The 27,887-nt window shown below is 37.4% G+C and overlaps 1 protein-coding gene and 1 long non-coding RNA gene across 2 annotated transcripts in view; one reads left to right on the top strand and one right to left on the bottom strand.

The window, feature by feature from the left end:
• Positions 1-1,318: 1,318 nt before the first annotated feature.
• Positions 1,319-27,887, top strand: part of npffr2a (neuropeptide FF receptor 2a) — a 46,912-nt gene continuing 20,343 nt past the window's right edge. Inside the window, exons 1-2 of the mRNA XM_059338157.1 lie at positions 1,319-1,649; positions 17,114-17,448. Coding sequence (XP_059194140.1) covers positions 17,121-17,448 — 328 coding nt within the window. The 5' untranslated portion in view covers positions 1,319-1,649; positions 17,114-17,120. The remainder of the gene's footprint in view (positions 1,650-17,113; positions 17,449-27,887) is intronic.
• Positions 17,279-27,887, bottom strand: part of LOC131975463 (uncharacterized) — a 65,416-nt gene continuing 54,807 nt past the window's right edge. The window contains exon 3 of the long non-coding RNA XR_009394727.1: positions 17,279-17,330. This is a non-coding gene — a long non-coding RNA (uncharacterized LOC131975463). The remainder of the gene's footprint in view (positions 17,331-27,887) is intronic.

Raw genomic sequence — 27,887 nt, 5'->3', positions numbered from 1 at the left:
TATATATATATATATATATATATATATATATATATATATATGTATGTAGAATAAATAAAGTTGTTTAAAAAAAAAACTTTAATATGATGGTCAGTCTTGGGCAATTTTGCTGCCAGACTTTTTCATCTTAAAAAAAAAATATATTTAATTAATTTTTAATTTTTAACTGTTGAAACAAAACAAAAAACCTGAACCTTGATTTTAAATTCAGCTATATGTCTATTTCATTCTATATCTTTTACATTTCTACATAGTTAACTGTAATTTTGCAATTAAAAGCATTAAAATTATGTTCCATTGTATTAATTTTAACAATTTCGACATCCATGTTATGGTTAATAGTTGTAATACTTTTTTTTTTTTATACTTTATTCTCCCCATGGCATTTGTACTTAATGTCAGGGGAACAACACATGGTATTTTACAGATAAATTATTTTAAAAATATGCACAATATACAGTAAATATTAGTATATAATAAGCTGTTTTTTAAAACTGCAATATGATGATCAGTCTTTGGCAATTTTGCTGCCAGACTTTTTCATCTTTTTTTAAACATTATATTTAATTAAGCATTCAAAAGCATTAAGATTATGTTCCATTTGTATTAATTTATCAATTTCGACATCCATTTATGGTTAATAGTTGTTATACTTTATTCTCCCCATGGTATTTGTACTTAATGTCGGGGGAACAACACATGGTATTTTACAGATCATTTCTTTAAAATTATGCACAATGTACAGTAAATATCAGTTTTTTTTAAATATCTGTAGGATAACTAAAGTTGATGTTTTTTAAAACATTAATATGATTGTCAGTCTTTGGCAATTTTGCTGCCAGACTTTTTCATCTTTACAAAAAAATTATATTTAATTAATTTTTCCATTTTTAACTGTTAAAACAAAACAAAAAACCTGAAAGTTGCTATATGTCTATCTATTTCTATATTTGTTTCTATATCTTTTACATTTTTACATAGAGTTAACTGTAATTTAGCAATTAAAATCATTAAGATTATGTTCCATTATATTAATTTATCAATTTCCACATCCATTTATGGTTAATAGTTCCAATACTTTTTTTGTTATACTTTATTCTCCTCATGGCATTTGTACTTAACGTCAGGGGGGAAAAACAAGAAAAACCCTGTAAAATAATACAGTATTTTTCTGTGTGCGCTGCTTCACCATCTGTGCCCTGACCTCCCACAATCAGCATCACTTTAGACTCTTTTTTTAATTGCAGACTCTTGACATTTAAGCAACAGCAGCTGGAAGAGATCAGGAGGGATATCAGTCAACCATTAGCCTGTTCATCCAGCTCTCACCCCTCCCCCTCCTCTCCCGACGTCACAGCGTCAAATACGGACGGCTCCGGCTCTAAATCCTCCACTCGCGCTCTGAGCGGCTGCCTGAGCGCATCCTTTAATACATGAAGCGCTCCGCGGAGACGCACATGAAACCGGACTGATAGTGAAGCCAGCGGGGGACGGAGCTGCACCTTCTCTTTCTCCCATGCTCTGTCTGAGTGGCTTTATTCCTCTTTTTGATCTACGCATGTCTTATTCAGAGGAAAGTGGACATTTTTTACTTTTCTTTTCCTTGGAGCACACATCCAGTCCCCAGCTTGATTTGAAATAAAACCAAGGTAGGAGCAAGTTACTTTCTAAGCGTTTTTACTGTGCAAAAATGTGGATGTTTTTCTGTGAAATTCACTTTTAAAAACGGATTATCTTCTTCAAAGTTTGAGTCGGACTCATTGCAGCAATTAAGTGCGTAATAGGCTATCAGGGCACGGAGCTTTCAGCGCACCTAATCAGGCGTTTCAGTGCGCGCACGTAGTCTCGTGTTGTCTTTCCTGCTCTCTGTCCAGCTAGTTTCCTCCGCTGTTATGCACCGAGTTTGGACACAGAAAGCTCTTTGTCCACGGGTGGTCAGTCATGCGTGTTTTTACGCACAGTCAGTTCCCTGGGGTTTGCATCCTGTGCCAGCCATCGCGCAATTTCATGCGCAAAGTTCCCATTAGAGGAGTCCAATCAGGAGCAAAGAAACAGCCCTGGGAAGAGATTATTTTTCATCACTGCGTGTGAGGTGCAGAGGCTGCTGCGCGTAATGTTGGCACGGGATATGTGCATCGTTGTTGTGTCCTCTGGTGTTCATCCAGCAGCAGCTCAGGGCTGCTGGTGGAGCTGTGCGCTGCTGAGAGGAATCAGAGGCGAAGCTGCGGAGCATGTTGCTCATCAGGGTCTGAGGGGAGTCTGGAGGTATGATGAACAAGAATGCAGTGGGGAAATGCTCAAACGTTGTGAAATATTTATCTTCTGCACTGTAAAAAAAAAAATGTCTGTAGATTTTAAAGTGAAAAACTGCTAAACCATGACAGTAAAAGACGTAAAATGATAAATGGGTTAATTCAGTTTCAGTAACAATGAATAAATGTATATCAGCCAAACAGTATTTTTTTTTAGTTGATTTTTTTGCTAATTACATTACTCCACTGTAAAATACACTGGCACCATGTTTGTAGCAAAAGATATACTGTAATATATATTACAAGCTGTCATTTTTGCATTTATTTTTTGTAAAAAATACTTTTTCTCACTATTAAATGTACTAAACAGCATATCTAAAAAAAAAATACACTGTACTATTTAATGGTAAAATCTGTAATTTATGCAGCATTTATAAAGTATTTTCTTGTCAATTATATGGCAGAACAGCTTTTTTATGGAAAAACTTCATTTTTTTATGGTAAAAAATGGAATAAAGTGGCAATCTTAAACGTGAAATCAACAGTGCTAATATCATTTTACCGTAATATTAGGAAAAGTTGCACCATATTTATTACGGTAAAGGTTTTTTTACCGTAAAAACACCAGGTTTTTTTTTTACAGTGCTGCTGAGAGGAATCAGAGGCGTAGCTACAGAACATGTTGCTCTTCAGGGCTTGAGGGGAGACTGGAGGTATGATGAACAAGAATGCAGAGGGGGAAAATGCTCATACATTGTGAAATATCAATCTTCTGCTGGCTTTAATTAACCTTTTGATGCACAACATATAAACAGCTTCTAATGCAATCTCCCATGTTATTTCATGCTGGCTGTGTGTTTGAATACCTTTTTTTTTTTATTACAACAGATCATTATATCCACTTTCCCTTTCAGACTTTATGAAGAAAAACAGTTTTTGTATTATTACTTCAAGTTTACACACATGGGTCAAAAATGACACAAAAGCGTAGTGATAAAAAAAATGTTTTATTCAAAATGTAAGAAACAAAAATAAAAAATTAGGATGTTTGATGGTCAAAAACAAGTTAATCGAGGAAAACTTGGAATACTGAATGATGAAATTAATTTATTGCAAAGATATAGAATAGCCGGGTCACTTTAGAGCCATGTTGTGCATCAGGGTTAAACCTGGTTAAACCAGGGGTCTCGAACTCAAATTACCTGGGGGCCGCTGGAGGCAATATCAAAATGACCCAAAAAAGTACTTAAAAAAGACACAGAATTACCAAAAAAACACACAAAATTACAAAAAAAACACACAAAATGACCAAAAAACACACAAAATTACAAAAAAGACACAAAATGATGGAAAAAAACTATATTACTTAAAAAACACACAAAAGACACAAAATGACCAAAAAAGATACAAAATTACAAAAAAGGCAACGCAAAATGACTGAAAAAACACTAAATTACTTTAAAAAGACACAAAAAGACACAAAATTACCAAAAAAGACACAGAATGACAGAAAAAAAACTAAATTACTTAAAAAATAAACAAAATGACAAAAAAAAGACACAAAATTATTAAAAAAGACAAAAAATTATAATAAAAAAAAGACACACCATTACCAAAAAAAGACACAAAATTACCAAAAAAAGTAATTAAAGGGACCTTCTACACACAACACAGTAACGTGCCATTCATATAAAATTCACATTAAACTTTCATATCAAGGTGGGGGCCACAAAATATTGTCACGAGGGCCGCAATTGGCCCGCGGATCACAAGTTTGAGACCCCTGGGTTAAAGCATTGGTCTTGATCTTGAGCTTGTGTATAATCAGCCTCTGAGCATCCAGTGACCTCTGACCCTGACTGGCTCTGCTGAAGCTCCATGTCTCAGCTAAACTGTAATTACAGTGCTTATCTTCTCACAGGCAGCAAAGGAAACAGTGAAATATCAAACTTAATCACTCTGCAGCGGAGCAGAGAAACTATGAAGTGGAACTGGGAAGGGCTTGACAACATGCACATTCTTAGATTTCCCTGCCCCCCTTTTTTGTGCACTGTGAAGAGCTTCAAGTTTATTTGAAGCTGCCTCTTTGTGCTTTATTTGCTCATGCACAAAGTAAGCAAGTGGAGGATTATTAAATAGTATTTATTATTTTCAGCAGAAAATTGTACAGTAACAGAAGAAAAAAATACAAAGGAAATGAGCAGAAAGCTTTATTCATGATAGCTTAAAATAAGTGGGAAATAGCATATATACATATGTACACTGTAAAAAATGTTCGTAAAAATTACAGTAAAATAATGTCAAATTGCATGAGAAATAGTGCATTAAATTAAGAATTGCATATCACCTTAGTAGACACTTTTAATTACCGTAAAACAAGGAATAGCACAAAACTTATGAAAAACTGTAGAAAACAGTTTTACTGTAAAAATATGAAACTGTCCTGTAAAATTAATGGAGAAATACCATATTGTCACAAGGACATAATTACCCTAAAAATAAAGGGACTTTTCAGTCTAAATTACAGTTTTTGCTGATATTTCCATTTAAATTTAGTGTGGAAAACCCACTCGCTGTCATTTTTACGGTGAATTTCTGGCAACCAAAGCTGCCAGTATTTTACCGTAAATTAAACAGATTATTTTTTAAAGTGTACTGCTGTAGTAGCCAAAAAATAGCACAAAATGCATGTGTAGTGTAAAGTTGCAGAGCAGGAATATGGAGCCCATATTTGAAGATGTTAAAAGGTGTAGGAGTGTTTGTGTTAAATATATAAAAATGAGGTAAAATAAAGGTGATGGGATACTCAAAATACAAATGAAGGTTGTGCCATATTAGCAAAGTTTTTGTGTGACAGTTTTAATTATTTATTGGAAAAATAAATGATGTTTATGATGATGTTTTGTTCATCCTTGCGACATCTGGACAGTGTTGGCTTTAATCCCTGTTGCAGCTACTGTAAGCTGCCAATATTAGTAGTCGTGTGATAACATCATGACATAATGAGAAGCCTATAGCAGAGCGAGAGCTTCCTCTTTCATCATTTCCAGTACCAAGCCTGATTTCCACCGGGCGCGTTACTGCAGCGTAATGTCAGCGTCGCGTATGACGTTGCAAATAGGTAACACTCTAATCAATGAGAGCATTTCCACCGGGCGCGTAGCGTAACGTTACTGCAGCGTCACATCAGCGTCTCTACGCGAGCATTAGGTAGGACTTCTATTTCTCCGCCAGACGCTGCCAAACCGCGTGAATCTCAACAGAGCAGATCGCACCAGACAGGAAGTCCGACTCAGAATCAGCGTAAAACACTTCCGCCCCTTTCAAAATAAAACACAATACGCAGTTCATGCAGCCTAAAACTACTTCACATCAACATTATGTTATGACCGGGGCACCAGATCAGCAATCAATCAATCAATCAATCAATCAATCAATCAATCAATCAAAGGGTCTCAGAGGATCGGCGGCACAGAAGACAAGAGACTGATTGTTGAAGTGGAACATCATACAATCATTTATGACATAACATATTGTTTTTATAAGGATAGATGGTCAGATCAACAGATCTTTCACCTCAGACAAGCAAAGTAAGTTGGTTTTTGTTGTTGTTGTTTACTTTATACACACAGTTTATCCATAGACTGTATAAATAGAGTTTAAAGTTTATCACCGGATCTTGCGGTCTCCCGTATGGTCAGGATTATCGCGTGATCTCGTTATCTCGCGTGTATACGGCCGGCTCGCTAAGCTGACGTGCTGCTGCTGTAACGCGTCCGGTGGAAATCCCCAGTCAGATGGAGTCAGCTCGACGCAGAGGGTAAAGTTGGTCTTATGACTGCTAATGAAAGGGCTGTTATAAGTTTAGTAACTGAGGTTAAAGGGTCATGTGGGAAAAAGGTTAAACACATGAGTTTAAGTTCATGAGTTTATGCAGCAGTAAATATTTTAAATAAAAACAGAAAATGCCAATAAGCTTGCTAAACTACAGCACAGTAGTTTTGCATGCTGCAGTAAATTTCAATAAAATTGGTGTTGTGTATTAATTTGAAGATGTATTAAACTATCTGACATATAGCAGTTTAAATATGCATCAAACATGTTTTGATAAACACACAGAAATCTGACCAACAGTCACAGTCTCTTTATAGCAGGGGTCTCAAACTCAAATTACCTGGGGGCCGCTGGAGGCAGTATCAAAATGATGACCAAAAAAAGACACAAAATTACAAAAAGAGACACAAAATGACTGAAAAAAAACACTAAATTACTTTAAAAAGACACAAAATGACAAAAAAAATACACAGAATTACCAAAAAGACACAAAATGACAGAGAAAAAACTAATTACTTAAAAAAGAAACAAAATGACCCCAAAAAGACACAGAATTATTTTAAAGACACAAAAAAAACCCAACAGACACAAAATTATTAAAAAGACACAAAATTACCAAAAAAGAAACAGAATTACCATTAAGACACAAAATTATATTTTAAAAAAAGACACAAAATGATTTAAAAAAACACACAAAATTACCAAAAAAAACACACAAAATTACCAAAAAAAGTAATTAAAGGGACCTTCCACACACAACACGGTAAAGTGCCATTCATATAAAACTCACATTAAACTTTCATATCAAGGTGAGGGCCACAAAATATCATCACGAGGGCCGCAATTGGCCCGCGGGCCGCAAGTTTGAAACCCATGCTTTATAGGAAATTTCTGCTTGATTAAGATATGAGCAGCTCTGATTTAGAAAATCCCACTGCACCATTTGGAACAATAACAGGAAAGCAAGAGACCTGACACACGAACATTAGGTATAAGAGCAACAGAAATTAGGATTACTGGGTCTTGCTGTTCGAACCAAGGACCTGTTTTTGTGTATCCTGAATATTGTATCTGTTTTGTGATACTTGTCAATAAATCCCGCACAAGACTCTTTCTAGAAACTTTTGCTTTTTCATCACATAAATGGCGAGCTAGCCAGGATAATCTCAATCCACATCATATCTGGATCAATGCAGTACTTACTGAACAGGATTATATCATCTCTCCAACATATTGAGCTCTTAATACATTGCTCTTCCATCATTTCAACTCCAGATTCATGCCTCTTATGAAGGATTCTCATTGCCATCATTGAATCTAGACAGTTGTTCTAAGTTTCCAAAGCTTTTGGTCTGAGGGAAAAACATGACAAAGGGTCGTGACATAGAGCTTTTAATGTGTCTTCTTAGAAAAATGTTTCTCTGAGAATGAAAAAAAAAGCCCCAGAACCACCTTTAGACCTTTAATAATGCTATCCATTGACAACCCTGAAGGACTGGTGCACTGAGAGAACGAGCTCACCACAATCATTCCACTCTGGTCAAACAATTGTAAGAAGAATCCACTCGCTATGTGGTGAAAGAGGAACTTCCACCCAAGGACTGTACACAATATTCTTTTCATCGTACACATTGGATCAGGAGAAAGGAGTCTTTATCAGTCAATGCACAGATTTTGAAATAGAAATTAAAAAGACTGAGCTCAATGGTAGAATGTACTTTCCTTAGTTCATTCATTATATGGCTCCACATTCATACAGAAACTGGCTTCAGTTTGACTAAAAGTAATAGAACACAACATTATAGAAGATTTATTTCACTGCCTCATGCTTTAACAACGCTTTGAAAACAAAAATCACCAATCTGACACTGTAAATTGTAAGTTAGATATATGTAACTACATAAAAAAACCCATACTGTTGCTTATATACAAATACAGACCAACCATCTAGAGTACGGCTGGGCGGTATATCGAAATAAAAAATATATCGATATATTTTTAAATGTGTTATGAAATTAGACCATATTGCATTTCAGAAAATAAATATAATATCTGATATCTATGATTAGGACTGGTGTTGATTAAAAACAATAAACTATGAAATGAGAAAATAATATAAATGCAGAATATTTCTAAAGCTTGATTTTGGAAGGCACTTGGTTGTATGAGTGTGTTCAAGTGAAACCAGAGGTAAATTTCTTTTTATTAAAGATATTTTTTTATTTAAATGTGAACTTTATGGAGCTTTGCATTTTTAAAAAAAGTACTCTTGTTGTTATACAGTATTTATGTTAACTTAAACAAAACGGTTTCAATAAAACTACTTGTGACATGTCATATTTGACTGACTGAACATTTGCTCTCACTTTGCAATAAAAATATCGGGATATATATTATATATCAAAATTCAGCATAAATATATTGGGATATGACTTTTGCTCCATATCGCCCAGCCCTAATCCAGAGGTATACTGACTGCAAACGATTATTTAAACCCTTTAGAAGTCTTATTCATCCCATCCCAAAAAGCTTAAAACCAGGGGAATGTAATGGACGTACCACATGCCTGGGGTTCACACAAATCACACAAATCCTATTTTATGGTGGAACTGGTCTACAATTTTACTGTCAGAAATTATTTGTCGCTTATTGTGGTGAAAACTGCATGACTGTTCAGAAAACCAGCACAGGATAAAATTGGTTTTTGAGTATTACTCTATTTTGGGTCTTTGGAGAGGGAAGTCAAAAAAAGCATTTTGCAGGTCTGCAGCAACACAGTTCACTGGGGGTTCAGTCTAAGACTCTATTAGACATCTATTAGACCTAACACCACAGTCTGGGGGAGTACTCTATCCTGATTGGCTGCAGGGCGGCCATTAATTCCCCTTCAGTGGGCACCTACTAAGTAGTTCCAGTTAAAGTCAATTTTCACTGTTCTGAATTAATGCGCTGGCTAGAAGTAATCATAGTAACAGTGAAGCAGTCAAAGCCTCCATTTAAAATTTGCAATTACTTCCAACACTGAGTCATCCTCTGAACGCCACAACGACACTTTAAAACACAAGCTGCAAGAAGTAAACCGCCCCTCTGAACTTCCTTCTGATACTCTGTATGACACAAGCGATCATCTCACTTTGCATAATCTGTTCCACTCGCTGCCTCAGGCTCGGCCGCCAGCAGGCTGGTGAGTCATTTTTGGGGGAAATTTATGGGCTGAAATACAGTACATGCCACCAGAAACTGAATTTGATTCATAAATATTTGAATTTGAATTGCTTAACTTGAATAATTGCATTAAAAAACTCAATTTGAATCACATCATTTGAAATTGTATTGTTCAATTTGAATCATTGCAACTGTAATCACATCAAAAGGTTCAAAGGCTTTGTGGTCGACCAATCGGAGCAGAGCAATCAACAGAATTAACTGCAGCTGTAGAATGTTCCAGAACAGTGACAGCAGCCAGAGGTGGACAGACTGGAATTTCTGGCCTTGAACAGAAAGCATTTTTTGGCAAAACCATAATACCCATCGTTGATCCGACTTCACTTTGAGCGTCCTGAGTTCTTCCTGAACGTCTACATGTGGTTTTTGTGAAGAAAAATGAAGAAATAGCTTTGTAAGAGCGATCTGAAAAACTGTAAAATATGCTTTTCTACAGAAATCTTCCTGTGTTTTTAATATGGGAGCCAATGAGGCTGTTGGTGCGTGTTGATAGCGCATCTGTGAGTCCTACACGCAAACTATAACTCTGACAGCTTTACCAGAGGATTGGGAGTGAGAAGACAAATTTTCCGACGTTTCTATGTATAAATTATTTCTGTAGAGTGAAATTTGCGGCCTGGACCGCGGTTTTCGAATTTATTTTTTGACAATTTTTTCTCTCCCTCTACACTCTGGCGATGATGTCACACACTGTGACACGAACATTCCGTGCAATACACACCCATTATAATCTTAGAATTTCTCCAAAAATGATCATGGTCATTGAACAGGGATTGATGAAAAACTATATGACCTATCGAAACGTGGATTAATACACCGATACACAAGACTTGTGTCTACTGTTTAAAGTTCAAATGGAGTCTCTAGGTGAAATCATGCCGGAGAAGTAGACGTTTAAAAATCTCCAATTATTGTTCTTTTTCGCTCATTTTTTTCGGCCGTCCCATTCACTTCAATGCAAAATTTTGGGCAGTTTTTCACGACTTACGTCGCAAGAAATGCGTATTCCATAGAGAAAAGTAATAGCACACCGATCCCGATCAAACCGCACGTTTTCATTTATAATTTGTCCTGCAACTTGAAGAGTTGCAGGACTAGTAGCGGGATGAAATTGTGTCCGGAAGAGGAAGAAGAAAAAATCCACAGTATAACAATAGTGCCCTAATAAAGCAGCTTGCCTGGAACAAGCATTACAGCGCAAATTTGAACTATATCGATATATGCGATATGGTCTAATTCCATATCACATTTAAAAATATATAATCATAATAAATATAATCTTTCCAGATATTAGACTGTTAAGTTTCTCCTAACCAAACTTTGACTACAGGGACGACAGATCAGAAAACAAGTCATTGTGTTGGCCAATGGGAATTTCCAACCTGCCAGTGATGCTCAAGTATCAGCTGGAGACAATTTAAACGTTTGTCCTGACTCAAATCAAAAAGCAGCATGTGTATTTTTATGCTGCCACAGAAGCCCGAGCTTGTCAGTGTGGAGTCTGTCAGACACAATCAGAAAGGCATCGATCTGGAGAGAAGTGAAGCAGCGGGACTTCATAACAGCACTGTTGGCTTCATCAGGAAAAGGTTCAAAATATTTGACACTTGACGTAAATTAGTGATGATGACAAACAGTACTGTGCTTGTTTTCTTGTTTATTGTCCCTCTCTTCAGCACAAGGTTCAACAAAACAATGCCACCAACAGAAATCATTTGAATTGTTTGTGATTCCATGTTGCTGCACACTGATGTGAAAAAATATATGTATTTATGGAAAATACGAAGCTCCATAAAGTGCACGTTTGAATAAAAAAAATATCTCAAATACAAATAGCCTATGAAATAAAATAGAAATCTTTTTCTGAAATAAAAAAAATAAAAAAAATTTCTGAAATAAATGTATTCATATGAGAAAAGAATAACAAACTAAATAAACTAAATAAGAGAAACCCTAGTAAGGACAGCATTTATATATAAAGAAAGAAAAAAAATTGAACTATATCGATATATGAGATATGGTCTAATTCCATATCACATTTAACAATTTATCGATATATCACCCAGCCCTACGATGAACTTTACTTTATATTGTGTCCATTTTATAGATCAGACAAAATGAGTAACCCAAAAAAAACACAAAGAACTTGTGTTCTCAGTGCAGCAGATTTGTTTCAGTGAAAAGCGGCTATGATCAAAATGTATATCTATTATTAGCCATAAATAAGCTTTCCATCCCCTCTTAGAAAAACAGCTTCAATAATAACAATAATAAGACATTCTATCAGATACACAACTTCCCGCCAGGACCCGTACACATCTGCGTGTCTATAAATAAGTCATTAAATCTGCAGAGTCTGGCGGACACATTAAAGAGCTTTCTAAATCTATACTTCCTCAGTCCCTGCAATTAGCCACCCATGCCCCCCATTTGTCCATTCATGTTTTATTCACATTTGTTCAGCTTATCCACACAAACAGAGCAGCAGTAAGCCTATAACTGTGAGATTTATCACCGTTTGTTACGTGCAGCCAAACTCCAGAAAACAGCTCCTACTTGGAGGCTTTTCTTTTGACATCAGTCATTGAGGAGGGCAGTTAAAAGGTCAGGAAAGGTGGCAGAGGTAATGAAGAATGTATTCTAGCCAGAAGGACTGCGTGACAGGTCATAAATATGATTTCTCTCATCTAAATTCTGCTATTGTCTTCAAGCATGAGTAATATCCAATCATGATTACACAACGTAGCAATTAGACACAATCAGTAGGATTGATTATCACAACAGCTACACTTATCTGATGCAAATCTCCACGCTTTAATTTCACGCGTAGATACTTTCACAGGTTTTTATTTGCTGTGGACTCGGGGGAGAAAAAAATCCACTTCAAAGCCAGAGTGCCCCCCTCAGACATCTGTGAGATGCTGGTTGAATTTCTGGACCAGCCACTATAGAAGGCTCATCATACTTTATATCAACTTTAGATGAATTACGACTCGCTCGTTATTGTTAATTTTACCGGTCCACCTGTTATTTCCTGTCACTACCTTTCAAAATTAAAGCACCTGTTTCACACTGGATGGCACCTTTTCTAAATAAAAGCATCACAACATCGTAAAACACCTAGAAAATATACAAACATGAAAAACAAGCTATATAATACAAAAACACCAATAGGAACCTTGCTAAAGGTCATTTACAGTTGTGTTTAAAATAAATGGAAAAGTGATAGTGATTGGAGTAAATGTACTACTTTTACTACTACTACAATATTTGATTTACTCCACATTAACAGTCTTATCATAACATGTATTCTTATCAGTAGCAGCTCAAAACCAGATAATTTACTGTATTTCATAAAGCGCTTAAATAAGTATTGAGCAGAATTTAGTTCAGAGTTTTGGTCGGGCCCGGCACTCGTTATTATTTACCGTTCGTTTTTCATTTAACCATTCCACCCGTTATTTCCTGTCACTACCTTTCAAAATTAAAGCACCAGTTTCACGTAGATACTTTCAACGGTTTTTATTTGCTCTGGACTCAGGGGAGAAAAAAATCCACTTCAAAGCCCGAGTGCCCCCGTCAGACATCTTTGAGATGCTGGTTGAATTTTTTTGAATTTCCACTTTGTTGCTACTAGTAAACAACAGACGTTGACTTATTTCTCTCAAAATGTCGGTTTCCAGCAGAGCTACAATAGAGTCAGACATGAGATGATGCTCACAAGGACAGATGACGGTGTGAAGAAGAAATGACCACGATAACATGACAGACTGAGTAATGGACGTTAATTTCCCATTACTGAAGGGACTTTAGGTTTAATGGACCCTTAATGGCAGTTTTGATGGCCATTTCTGCACATAGGACAATTTGACAGTGCACGCTAAACCCTGGAATGATAAAGTGAAACCTAATTAAATACATAATGGGTTCTCGTGCATAGCATGGAATCAGGAATAGGATTTGTTATAAAAGCAAAATGAAACCCCATGAACAGGGGGGTCAATTGTTAGACTTTGGACTGCAACATATTACTTTATTCATTCATTTTTGATTAATCACTTCATGTTAAATATGTCAAAGTTACCAGAACTCAAGCTGAAACTGTGAAATTAGTTTTTATGTCCAAAAGACAAATGGTATTTCATTTACAATACATATTTCTTTTACAATCAACCAAAAAAAGCAGAATAAAACATTATATCTTAGAAGCCTGAAGCAGAAAATGATTGGCATTTTTTTCTTCATTAATGAATCAAAAGATTGTTCAATAAAAATTATTTCTCCACTTGTCACATAATTGTAGTCCGTGTCAATGTTTCAACAAGGCTCAAATAATTCACTCATTTAGTGGCAACAAAGTATTTTTTTCTAGCAAACATGCCCTTGTTCGAGCCTCTCAGTTGTTTGGATTTGCTGCTGGGATCATTTAGTGAATATCTTTACACAAAACCAACTTGAAGCTGTCACCCTGTGCTTTGGGAAATTGTGACAGGCAATTTCGAGACATTTTGTGGATCAAACGATTAAATGATGAGTAAAAAAAAAACGAGGACAGAGAAATCCATCATGAATATAATCGGTTTTAGACTTTCAACCATTTTACGCTTCAACAGTAAACTAAATACTTTGGGAGCGAACCGTCGGAATCAAAGAGCAGAGACTTCTGTCTAAACTCATCACTCTGTGTTGAGATTGACAAAAGAGGCTGAGACACTGGTTTCTCTCCAGACAGACAGAAGTGGCTCTGTTGTTCTCTGTTTGCTTCCAAATCTCTCTCAGGGGTGAAAAAACAACCTTACTCTGATTGTTATTGCTCTCTCTTCACCTGCACATATGCAGCGAGCAGCCGCAGCTCCTCCACTGAGGGCTGTTTAAAGTCATGTTGAATTATTTAAGAAGTCGATGAGGGAGGTGAGGGTAAGAAGGCACTTTATCATAAAATAGAGTGATGTCTGAAATACACTGAATGTCACGGCTGAGGTTAGAGGAGAGGCAGCGGCGCTTCATCTAAATCTGCTCTTTTCTCAACTTCATTATAGTAGAAAGGGTGAAGCCCTTTTCATGCATCTCTTTGAAGTCATCTTCCAGTAATGACACTTTTTTATAGGCTGTTGACTTTCTCGCCTCTGGTCTGCTGCGTCCGCCTCTTATATAAAGAAGTCTGTTTTCCTTGAAAGGGCCATCTGTCTGTGCTCTGCTGGCTGCCTTTGTCCTCTTTTCCCCGAGCACATTAATAACAACATGGTGAGGATGCTTGATTGCTTAACTTGTGCCATGTGAGATCCACGCCACTTTTAATGAGAAGAACCGCGTGAAGGGCTGAAATTGCGTCTGATTTCCAGATTCGGATACAATTAATAATGCACACCCTAATGGAAGCGATGGAACTACATCATAGATGTACTGTCACTAAAATTAGCTGCACTTTCAATATTTTAGTCATTTAAATTTAATATGAGCAGTGGGTCAAAAGACAACACATAAAGTACAAGGGGTCGCTTATCGTGGGTTAACACCTGACTCTGCTGAGCATTTCAGCGTCTTCTAGCTCAGACCTGGGCAATGCCTGAGGTTACCCAGAAATGAGATATCAATACTACCGCAGTGCTTTTATTTTGAAGGCGGTTTACGTATATCTGCCTGCTTGCATACCCACCTGCAAAGAAACGCGTTCCACAAAATACACTGAGTTACTTCGGTACCGTGTTAAAAACATGTATTGCTTTTTGCATAAAGTTAATAAATGACTGGTTTACTGCATAACAATTTTGGCCAAAATGATAATCACGATTATTTTGATCAATATTGTAATCACGATTATAATTCAAGATTATTCATCATGTTAGGGAAAACATCTGTATTTTTATTGCACTTCTTTTAAACAAACAATAAGAACAGTTTTTAGTGTCTGGTGCTTGTTGTAAACAAACAGAGATCGCTAAGTGAACACCTCCTGCAGCAGACTGGACGCTAAGGGGTTAACATCCCCTCCACCTCTGCAGCTGGGAGAGACTGCTGCAGGAGGACTGTACCAATTCGACTCGTTCTTACTCTTCTTAAGGAGCCGCCGGACCCCACAGAACTACTTTTTACTGCTATATTTGATTTACTCCACATTAACAGTCTTATCAGTAGCAGCTCAAAACCAGATAATTTACTGTGTTTTATAAAGCGATTAAATTAATATTGAGCAGAATTTAGTTCAGAGTTTTGGTCGGGCCCCTGCAACCTTCGTGGTATTGGTCATGTGGCCCCTTGGGAAAATAGATTGTCCACCCCTGCTCCAGCTGTTTTCTTTGTTTCCCTGCTGACTTAACATTCATCAGCTGTAGACAAACATGACTCTTATTGATTATTCATGTGGCATTATCACCTTACACGGTGATCAGTGTTGGGTGAACAGCTGCCTCAAGAAAATCATTTAAATTCAGGTTAAAGCTTCAGTGTTTCACTTCTGTATGGTTAAAATATTTTCCATGAAATAAATGAATCCTTGGCTACACAAAGAATATAAATATAGAGTAAGAATGGTGTCCCATTTCTGTGAAGATCTTTCCCTCCAAGGACTTTTCAGTTTGGTTTGTGTGTTTGTCAGCAGGTTTACACTTAAACTATAGCCTTATTTTGATAAAAGTTGGAAAGATGTCGTGCCCATTCAATTTTCAATTCTGAAGTGGCTCTGAGGGCAGATACAATTATATTTTTTCCTTTTTGTGCATGTTTCAAGATCGCTGGCCTTGGCCGTCTACCTGCTCTGAGTGTCCTTCTTTTTTGATGTATTTTTGGTTGAAACAGGATGAAGTAGTTTTCAAGAGTGCTATCTTCTAAATAGTGTATCTTTTACCATGAATGCAGAAAAATACATTGTTGTTCCATTTCAAAGTTTTGGTTTTGAGTCAAGAAAACCTTCTATTTCTTCTTTAACCATTGAGTATACAAGAGAATAGTAAAACACTAAGCATTTTTAAAACTAACATAACACCTGCAGTACTTTGCATTCTTTAAAATTGCAGTAGAAACGAGCAGTAAACTAATCTCCAGGATTTATTCAGCTTTACAGAAGGACAGAGGTCTTTCCACAATGTATATTAAATCAAGGTGGGAAAAAGAAGCTAACATACAGTTATCTGAAGATGATTGGCTAAATATTTGTAGGACATTGTCCTCTACCTGTAGCTCAGATCTGTGGAGGGAATTCACATGGAAAAACACACTAAGATTCTTTATAACTCCCAGAATCAAAAGTTTACAGACCAATAACCCAGCTCAAGGACAATGTTGGAGAGGATGTGGTAATATGTCAGATGGCCATTTTCACATATTCTGGGAATGTCCTACAATTTCATCTTATTGGGAAGACATTATAGCAGCAATTAATTCAATAATCAATTTGCAGCCTGATCTAAGTTTCAGTGTTATATATTTAGGAAACATACCAACTGAGATAAATTAACAAGACAGATGCCTATTACAACTATTATTGGCTAGTAGCAAAAAGGCAATAACCAGGAAATGGCTAAGCAAGGAGTGTCCAGCAATTTCAGACTGGATAGGAATAGTTGAAGAAATCTATAATATGGAAAGGTTAACATTTTCCCTGAGATACAGTACTGAAAAAGACCAATACTGGAAGAAATCCTGTCATTGTGTTTTGCTGTGGATGATCCTGTCTGATGTACCTGTTCTGTGTGTATAATTATATGTGTACGTTTTTTCACTGAAAAAATCAATAAAAAGACAGTTTAAAAAAAATGTAGTAGAAATGAAGCCGATTCACCATGAACTCATCTTTGATTTTTCAGGTTTAAAATGAACGAAGGACTTGAGAACAACCTGACTCAACTGTATGACAACTGGACATTTTACAACTCCTCCGTGGAGTTCTTCATACCCAGGAAGAACATCACATATGTTGGATTTTACCTGCATCAGCCGTCCACCGCTGCCATCTTCATCGTGTCCTACCTGCTGATCTTCCTGGTGTGCATGGTGGGAAATGGCGTGGTGTGCTTCATTGTGCTGCGGAGCAAAAACATGCGGACTGTCACCAACTTGTTCATCTTAAACCTTGCTGTGAGTGACCTCCTGGTCGGGATTTTCTGCATGCCCACAACACTTCTTGACAACATAATTACAGGTGAGCACAGCGGTAATTTTAAGCTTTCATTGTGCTGTTGTTGTTGTGTTTACACTGTGTCAAAACAAGTAATTTTTCGCCAAGCTTGTGGTGTTCTTTGTTCTTTTCAGTCTGTCAGTTGGTTGTTTCAGCACTTTCCAGACTGAAATATCTAGAAATATATACATAACTATTGAATGGATTGCTGAGAAGATAGATACAGGCATTCATGGTCTCCAGAGGATGAATCTGTAAGACTTTGACCCATCTAGTGCCACCAGCTGGTCAAATTTCCAAACACTCAATATCATGACCCATCTAAACAACATTTTGTGAAGTTACATAAAATTTGGTTAAAACATAAATTCATGGCACCCAGACAATGAATCCTAGAGCTGGAAGATGTCCAGGCTGTTGGCGAGTTGACCCACGCAGGGTAGCTCAGGGCTTGTGCCCTTTTCTATCCATAGTTTGTGATGTCAGGAGTGGGCTGGAGAGGTGGGAGGAGGCAAAGGACTCGAGAGGTTGAAGCAGATGAGGACCAAGGCACAAATAAACAAATGAAAAGAACAAGGAAACATCCTGTGTGTGTATGTTATTTACATAACTGTGTGTGTGTGTGCATGTGGTGTGATGTCAGTTCATTTAATCGGTCATGGGGGCTTTGGGGGGTTCTGTGAATGGGGGTCTTTGGCCAGGAGCAGCATGAATGGCATGGGTGTATCGACTGTGGTGTGTTTTCTGGAGAGAAGGGTTGTTTATTGCTGTTTTCATGTATTTCTGTGAAATGACTCTGTGTCTCTGTCTGATGGTCTGGATGCCAGTTAAGGTGTGGATGTAATGGTTGCTGATGTAGGACAGGAGTCCGTGAGCCAGTTTAAGTGCCTTGTTTTGGATGATTTGTAGTCTTTGTAGCTGGTTGTCAGAGATGGTGATCCAGGGCATGGGTGTAGGGTTTGACAAGGTCCTGGATGTAAGCTGGGCCTGAACCATTAGCAGCAGAGTAGACCAGAGTCTTGTGTGAGAGAATTTGGGAAGATTAAAGACCAACCGTTGCAGAGGTTGGATGGTTTTGGCAGGCAGACCTGCCATGAGGGAGCTGCAGTAGTCCAGGCGTGAGATGACCAGGAGCTGAGCTGCCTTCTGAGTGAGAAACGCAATGATCCCCTGAGTGTTCCTTGAGAGCCACAAACTGGCTAAAATGTCTCAACAACTATGTAGTAAAGACATTTCAAAACGTCCACTGGGCCAACGCTTCAGTTTAGGCGCATTACAGTATTACGGTATACCAGGATATTATTATACCTGATAGTATGATACCATCCAAAACAAAGACGCTGCTTTTTTAGTCAATTTAAACTGGAAGTGATGCTGTATTTTTTTTTTACTTGTAATGCACAGCAGCCACCACCAGAGGTCAGTCCCGAGGCAGTTTAGCTGAGAAACAAGGCAACTTACAGGAAATTTAAAACTAAAATCTCCTGTTGATAAAGACGAGCCAGCCAACAGTCCAAGCTGTTGATTTGTGCGGTTCACACTGTATTTAAAAAAAAAAAAATCGCATCTGAGTCACATATGTGCAAAATAAAAATCGGATATGGGCCTGCAATCTGCCCAAGACATTCTGAAATAGCTCCTCTACAGAAAATAAACCATTTAATTTTCCTTGGGTGCCACCCCCAGGCCAAATGGGGCCAAATATTTCTCTTCATTTCCCTCCAGCCAACAGTTTCATTTTGTGTTGTGATGCATCACAGCTTCACAGGGCTGCTAGCTCCGCTAATCCTTTGATTAACCTTGTTCCCTAATCCCTAAACACTGATGTTATTCATTTCTCTGCAGGGCTGCCTTTTTATTCAGTATGGACGTGCATTAATAATGACTTCTAAGAGGTACTCGTCACACCTAACATGAACCTTGAGACGATCCTGGAATGACCTGTTGTTTTCTAAACAGCCTGTGATGATCAAAAGTAAAGAAGGCTCAGAGGAGTTGAAATGCAATTTGTCATGCAGGACTTGGACAGTCTTCCCTGCATGCATGAGTGAGGCCAGGGCTCTTCACATATTCTGCTGATTAGACTTGACAGTTGGCTCTAGACAATAGAAATCTCACAGGAGTCTGAAGGCGAGAGATAGTAGCTGAGAGTTCAGATTCTGTGTAAAGGCTGTCTAAAGAGGCTGCAGGGGAAGCCCGCCAAAAAAAACCAGACATAATAATTTATGAGGATTTAAGATTCCTCTAAACTGACTAAAATCTAGACCAGTGATGGTTATATCCAATGTAGTGACTCCTTGAGACCCACAGATGGTCACCAGGGTTATTATAGTTAACCAAAACTAACAAAATAACGAAAACTAGAATTGAAAAAAACATTTTTGTTAACTGAAATAAAAATAAAAACCTTTTTTTTTTTAAAAATGTCATTCATTTTGATCTTTGTAAACTTTTTTCATACATAAACCTTTTTAGTTGATATGAAATCTATTTAATCTATCTGCTTTTATGACTTAATAAACTTATTGGGGCTGAGATGGATCAGACAAAGGAAATAAAGGAAAGATTTATTGTGACTTTTTTTAATCTGGCACCTAACAAATACCCCATTACAAAAAAACTCAAACTAATAAAAACTAAATTAAACTAAGCATTTTCCAAAAAATAAAAACTAATTCAAACTAGCAAACTCACTCTAAAACTAACTAAAACTAACTGAATTTGAAAACAAAAAAATCACAACGAAATTAAAACTAAAACTAATGAAAAATCCAAAACCATTATAACCTTGGTGGTCATTTAAGTGGCTCCCATGGCTCATCACTAACTTTTTTTTCAAGCCCTGTCCTTTGTAGAGTCCTGAATGAATGTAAATTGTCCCAAAATCAAAATGTTTCTTTTACTTTGCTATTATCATCTATGAATGTCTGGTGAAAATGAGGTGTGCTCTCTGAACGCATTGGAAGGCAGTTTACTGTGACCTTTTGGATTTTAAGGCTGGAGATATACTTGCTTTTTAACCTCGCTTTTGCGCAGACAACCAACTGCTTTGTGAACAAACTTGTGTGTGTATTCCGATTTTTTTTAAGTGCTCTTGCTCACCTGCAAGCAAACATCATAAGCACTTCAATAGTGTTTTTTGTAATTGCATTCACTGCCAGAGAGGGGAGACAAAAGTTCAGCAGGCGTGCTTCTTATGGTGATAAGAAGAGATTTGTGAGCAATCACAGCTAATGCTTCTGTAATTCAGTGGATTCAATTGCTTTATTCACCTCCAGAGATTATTTTATGGTATGATTAAATAGATAATACCACAACAAATATACACAAATTGCCTCTTAACAAGTACAGCGGGAAAAAAAGAGCGTGCTCATTATTCTCTGGAGCAGTATCAAATGTCAAACCCTGACAGGAATTTTGGGAAAATCCAGCTGGCAGAGAGCTTTGTCAGATTGAACCCCTGCTACAGTGACATAATTGAGATTTAAATCCCAAAATATTTTTTGGACAGCTTGCAGCTACCAGAAGTAAACAAGAATTAAAGCTTATTAGCTTTGCATTAGAGTTTTATATCTCTTTGGCAGAGAACGAAGACACGATTAAGCAACATCTGCGTCACTGAGAATAGTGTAGTCACGATCTTCTTTTCTGTTTTTTAACCATAAATAACATCTGTGGTATGAAAAAAAAATCACAGCACCGGTCCACAAGTGTAAAAATGAAATCAACCTGACTTTTATTTCTGTCATTCCTTATGCAAATAAATGCAATAAAATATTTCTGCTTTTCACTCTGTCTCACTCGCGGAAACGCCCTAATTTGAAAACGAGCCGTCCTGGTTGCTGATTGGATAGAACACTAAGCAGGATGTGACGTAGTACTCGACACCACAACAACACGTGCCATTTGTAAAAGCTAGCGAAGCAGTTTTGCCAACTAAGCAACTTTCTTACTATATTTAGTGACTTTTCAGACCCCCTTAGCGACTATTTTTCAAGAAAGCGACTGGAGACAAATCCAGCGACTTTTTCTGGTGTTATTGGAGACTGCGGGGGCCGGCGGCTTGTTAAGAAGAGTAAGAACGAGTAGAAGCTGCGCAGTCCTCCTGCAGCAGTCTCTCCCAGCTGCAGAGCCGGAGGGGATGTTAACCCCTTAGCGTCCAGTCTGCAAATTGCTATTAGGCTAACAGTTAGCTCTGTAGCAGTACAGTGTGTATGTGCTAACAGGCTAACAGTTAGCTAAGTATCAGCTGTAGACATTTAACCGTTTGTCCTGACTCAAATCAAAAAGCAGCATGTGTATTTTTATGCTGCAACAGAAGCCCGAGCTTGTCAGTGTGGAGTCTGTCAGACACAATCAGAAAGGCATCGATCTGGAGAGAAGTGAAGCAGCAGGACTTCATAACAGCACTGTTGGCTTCATCAGGAAAAGGTTCAAAATATTTGACACTTGACGTAAATTAGTGATGATGACAAACAGTACTGTGCTTGTTTTCCTATTTATTGACCCTCTCTTCCTCACAAGGTTCAACAAAACATGCCACCAACAGAAATCATTTGAATTGTTTGTGTTGCCATGTTGCTGAACACTGATGTGAAAAAATATATATATTTATGGAAAATACGAAGGCAAACTACACCTCTGTCCATTTTGCTATTCTCTGCTTTGACTCTTACAAAAGTGTTCTGTAAAAAAGAAACCAAAAGGGCAACAAGCACTTGACTTGATTGATTTTTTGAACTGGATGCACTTGCAATTTTGATTACATCTCGCCTTTCAAGATTGATGCACTTATTGTAAGGGGTCCATAAAATGAATATAATGCAATAGGATACACAGGGTGACAATAATGGCATCCAGCAAACGAGAAGCAACATGTCTCTCTGTAAAATCTGTTATTGTTAGCGACTTGGATGTTTGACCTTCACTGTGCAGAATGATGTATGAGCTGACAGTTGACACTTAAAGGCTGTCTTTACATTCATCTGCTGAGGTTTCTCTGTTTCCACCTTAAATATCACTTTAGGAAACTATTTGTGACTCACAACTAGTTCGGATGCCAATTTGACGATCAGATTGTGTATCAACAACTGAAGGGATGATAGTATGAGCTGAAATATGTGCCACCAGAAACTGAATTTGAATCACATAATTTGAATTTGTATTGTTCAATTTGAATCATTGCATTGAAAAACTGAATCTGAATTGTAATTTGAAATTGAATTTATTAGTTTGGAACTGAACTTTCAGTTCTCACAATTCAAATTCAGTTTGCAAAATTCAATTTCAATCTTCTGCGACGAACATCTGGGTAGTTGAGGCAGAGCAATCGAGCACAGATACACAGAGCGCCTCTTCGACCAATCAGCACCTCCGTTTTCTTTTGTAACATTTGTTGCCACCCGGTTGCAATAGTGCCTCTTCGGCCAATCCATGGTCAAGCCAGTCTACTTTCTTCCTCTGTTTCATGGCAAGTGGCAACCGGGTGGCAACAAATGTTACAAAAGAAAACGGAGGTGCTGATTGGCCGAAGAGGCGCTCTGTGTATCTGTGCTCGATTGCTCTGCCTAAACTACCCAAGCAAACTACAGCAATTCAAATTCAAATATAAATAATTCAGATTCAGTTTCTGGTGGCACATATTTCAGCCCGTATGATAGACTATTGGACTTTCCTATGCTGATATTGAGCCAATTTTAACCGGCTTACTAACAGAGTTAAGATGTAATGCATTAAATTCAGAATGAATGTTCACATTTACACAAAACAAAAATTTCCCAGTTGGAGCATTAGATATCCTGCGGTGTCAAAGGATTTGCAAATCATTGCATTTTGTTTTTATTATGTTTTTCTCAGTGCCTTTTTTAGAATCAGGGTTGTAGAGATGTTTGTGGTAGAGCAGCATGTCGGTTTGCTGAGCCCTGTTAATCACCACAAGTGACAAATTAATTCTAAATTGTTAATTAAAAACCAGTTTGCTGTTTGCTTCCAAACCTCTGCAACTTCCTGGCTGCTCAGAAGCTGCTTGGAGACGAAGAACAGGAGCTACATGAGGTCAGCCCTGACTACCTAGTGATGACTGACTTAAAAATAGGTATAGATCAATATCAATGGAGGAGGCTGAGGAGAAGCTAAACATTCGACACATTGTGCTGGAGAGAGAGAAACCAAAGTCACTTAAAGAATAAGTGCTTGAGCAGAGCCAGTATTGGTTTGAGTGTGAAGTGGACAATTAGACAGTATAACAAAGAATACAACAGAATGATCTGACCTGAGTTAGACAGTGAGCACAGAAGTATTGGCAACTGGAAATGAGGCAATACGCTCATGGCAGCATATCAGTCAAGCAGGAAGCCTGAGGTCAGTTTCATTGATTATAGTGGAAGAATAGCTTTGCAGCAGCAAGCCCATAAACGGTCCACAGCTGCAGATCTGATCAGCTATCATTACTCTTGAGCTACCATGATTGGACGATCTGATGATCACCACAATCATGGTCCAGTAAGAAAATCACACAACTCTGACGTGGAAACATCAGCTCCTCCAGCGTGAACAGAATGGAAACATTTGGTCCAGTAGTTTAACTTTTAACCCTTTGATGCACAACATGGGTCAAAAATGACCCGCATTCATTCCCCATGTTGTTTCATGCTGGCTGTGTGTTTGAATATATTTTTATTTTTATTTATAACAGATCATTATATACATTTTTCCTTTCATACTTTATGAAGAAAAAGTTTTTGTATTATTACATCAAGTTTACACACAATAGTCAAAAATTACCTTGTGCATTAGAAGCGTAGTGATACAAAAAGTGATACACTAAATTAACAATTTGAGTATATGTGTAACTATGTTTGTCTTATTTTTAAGGTTTAACTTTAAAAGAGTTGTTAGAACCACCAGATTACATTGGAAAATCACCTATTTTAACATTTGAGACTTATTAGAGCCACCAAATAATAATTTCCAGTGGAAAAACACCAATTTAACAAAATAGGATAGTTAATATTTGTGTCTTCTTTGTCAGGTTTTAAATTGGTGACAACATATAAACACCTTCTAATGCACAACATGGGTCAAAAATGACCTTGTGCATTAGAAGAGTAGTGATAAAAAAAAAAGGGGTTTTATTAAAAAAGAAATGAAAACAAAAAAATAGGATGTATGATGATCAAAAACAAGTTATTTGAGGAAACCCTGGAATACTGAATGATGAAATTAATTTATTGCAAAGATATAGAATATAAAAACTTAGTCGGGTCACTTTAGACCATGTTGTGCATCAAAGGGTTAATGGGGAAAAAAAGCTTTGAGATCTTTCAAATTAACATTAAGAGCTTCATCAAACTGCTCTGTAGTACAGTCTGTTGTGCTGTCATTTTTTTAAATATTTTTTTCCATGCAACCATGTTATGTGACACAGTTCAGGTCCAGTTTATTGCCATTTGCAGTATGATAATAATGATAATAATAATAATGATAATGATAATTCATATTGGAATACATGTGCAGGAGATAAATGGTACGACCGGACAGAGACATTGGACGATAAGAGTACAGATCTAAAACAGGCAATATAAATAAAAAGCAGAGACCATGGGGCCACGTAAGAACAATTCTTGAATTCATATCAGTTTGTTCAGGCTGCACACAGGGAAGAAACTCTTTGCATGATGAGATGAAGTGCATTTAATCGAGTCATACCATCTGCCTGAGGAAGAGGGACGAAAAGGCTGGCAGCAGGATGAGCTGTGGGGTCCCTGATAATGGTGACGCTACGCGACAGGAAGTTAGCACTGAAAATATCTTCTAGAGCTGGCAAGTTAACGACAATTGTTCTACTAGTACAGCAAACAACTTTATTTAAGGATTTTTTCTCCTGCACAGTGAGATTTCCAAACCAGATGGTCAGCGAACTGGTGAGGATGCTTTAAATAACACTGCTGTAAAAAATATGGAGGATCTGTCTGTTAAAGGTCAATTCTTTAAATTTCCTTAAGAAGAAGAGACGCTGCTGGGACATTTTAACAATATGACTGGTAAGTAGGGCTGCACAGTTTTAATCGTGATCAAGATTTTGGCCGCCACGATTAAATTAACCTGATCATCGGCGATATTTCCATTTTAAAATGCGTCTCTCCTGCATGTCTAATCAATCACTTTCTACACCAGTAGTCCACCAACCACCAGGGGGCGAACGCATCGTTAAGGTTTCATGTAGCTGCCTAAATAATTAACGAGCGAGCGTACCTTGCAGCAGTACTTTCAAGTCACTCTGTGGCTGTTTCCAGTTTCCAGTTCCAGACTTTTTTTTAGCCCTGTCGAAGAGCAGGGACGTTTTTCTCCCCTGAAAAAAGCCTGGTTGCTGATTGGATAGAACGCTAAGCAGGATGTGACGTAGTACTCGATGCCACAACAACACGCGCCATTAGTAAAACGCGAAGCCGTGTTGCCAACTTAGCAACTTTGTTGCTATATTTAGCGACTTTTCAGACCCCCTTAGCGACTATTTTCAAAAAAAAGCGACTGGCGACAAATCCAGCGACTTTTTCTGGTGTTATTGGAGATTTTTGGAGCTCTGCAGCTGGGAGAGACTGCTGCAGGAGGACTGTGCTGATTCGACTCGTTCTTACTCTTCTTAACGAGCCGCCGGCCCCCGCGGCTCGTTAAGAAGAGTAAGAACGAGTCGAATCAGCACAGTCCTCCTGCAGCAGTCTCTCCCAGCTGCAGAGCCGGAGGGGATGTCAACCCCTTAGTCTGCAAATTGCTGCTGCAGGAGGTCTGTGCACACATTAAAAAAGGTTCCTATTGTTTGTTTAAAAGTAGTGAAATAAAAATACACATTTTCCCTAACATGATGAATAATCGTGATTACAATATAGATCAAAATAATCGTGATTATCATTTTGGCCATAATCGTGCAGCCCTACTTGTAAAGTAATCTGAAATCGTGACAGCAGGAGAATTTAAAACTCCTCACCATCTCAACATCAGTGCCTGGTGGAGAGGCAGACATTACAGCAGTGAGAGGGAGAGCAATCATAAATATTCCAGTTGGCTGATAGTCAACAGATATGGAAGTGTGATTTTTTTTTCTACAGCTAACACCAAACTGAGCAACGAGGGATGAAGGGAGGAGACCAAGTAGCCCAACATCATAAATAAAAAGCGACAAAAAAAAAAAAAAAGCCACTCCTTTGATGCAAAGGAGCCTGCTGGCAACACAGCAGTGAGAGTAGCACCTCTCAAATCTGAAGAGAGCTGGAGTGGGGAGAGACTTCAGAGAGACTCCCAAGGCAGAGCGAAAGACTTGTTGGTGTCGCTCAGATGAAAATTGGATTAGTCAGCTGTAACAGAAAGCCTAGTGTCGATCGGACTAGAGGCACAGCTCATCACAGTCTAGCAGCATTCCTAGCAGGAAGGTTTGTGATGACAGCCTCATGCTGTGCAGAGCGTTTCAGACACTCAGACAGCCAATGACATCTGACCGGACCGTGAGTCACACTGTAACAGTACAGTGATGCTGACTATACACCAGTCACAGGGTGTGTGTTTGTGGTCTGTGTTGTTGATGAAAACCCAAGATGAGAGATCAGTTACTCACAGCACTAGGGTTGTCAAAAGTATCGATACTCGAAAAAGTATCGATACTAAAACGTTGTATCCGGATACGATACTCATTTTCAAAAGTATTGAGTAGTAGTAGTGAAGCTTGTAAAAAACTGTTTTTTATAATAAATATTTAACCTGTGGTTCTGTTAAATTTTATTTATTTTTTTATTTTTTTATAATTAATTTAAACAAAACACAACATACAGTACAGGCCAAAAGTTTGGACACACCTTCTTATTCAATACGTTTCCTTTATTTTCATGACTATTGACATTTAAATTCATCAAAACTATTAATGAACACATGCGGAATTATGTACTTAACAAACAAGTGTGAAATAACTGAAAACATGTCTTATATTCTAGTAAGCAAAGGGTGGTTACTTTGAGGAATCTAAAATACGAGACATGTTTTCAGTTATTTCACACTTTTTTTGTTAAGTACATAATTCCATATGTGTTCATTCATAGTTTTGATGCCTTCAATGAGAATCTACAATGTAAATAGTCATGAAAATTAAGAAAAACGCATTGAATGAGAAGGTGTGTGTCCAAACTTTTGGCCTGTACTGTAAGTCACCAATGGACAAACACAGTAAAAAAGAAAAAAAAAAATCACAAAACCAACCTAAATAAATAAATAAATAAAACAACAATAATAAAATTTAACACATTAAATAACTTTAACTTTAACACATTAAATAACATTAAAACTAAAACTAGACACAAACAAACATCAAACATAATTACCACATAAAACATACATTATATCAGTAAACTTAGTAACCTAACTTAGTAACTTAGTAAACTTGGTATCGAAAATGGTATCGAGTATCGGTATATTTTCTT

Source organism: Centropristis striata, chromosome 7, assembly GCF_030273125.1.
Source record: "Centropristis striata isolate RG_2023a ecotype Rhode Island chromosome 7, C.striata_1.0, whole genome shotgun sequence".
Classification (NCBI taxonomy): Eukaryota; Metazoa; Chordata; class Actinopteri; order Perciformes; family Serranidae; genus Centropristis; species Centropristis striata.
The sequence above is the reverse complement of the archived record's forward strand: the minus strand, read 5'-3'. Positions and strand labels throughout refer to the sequence as shown.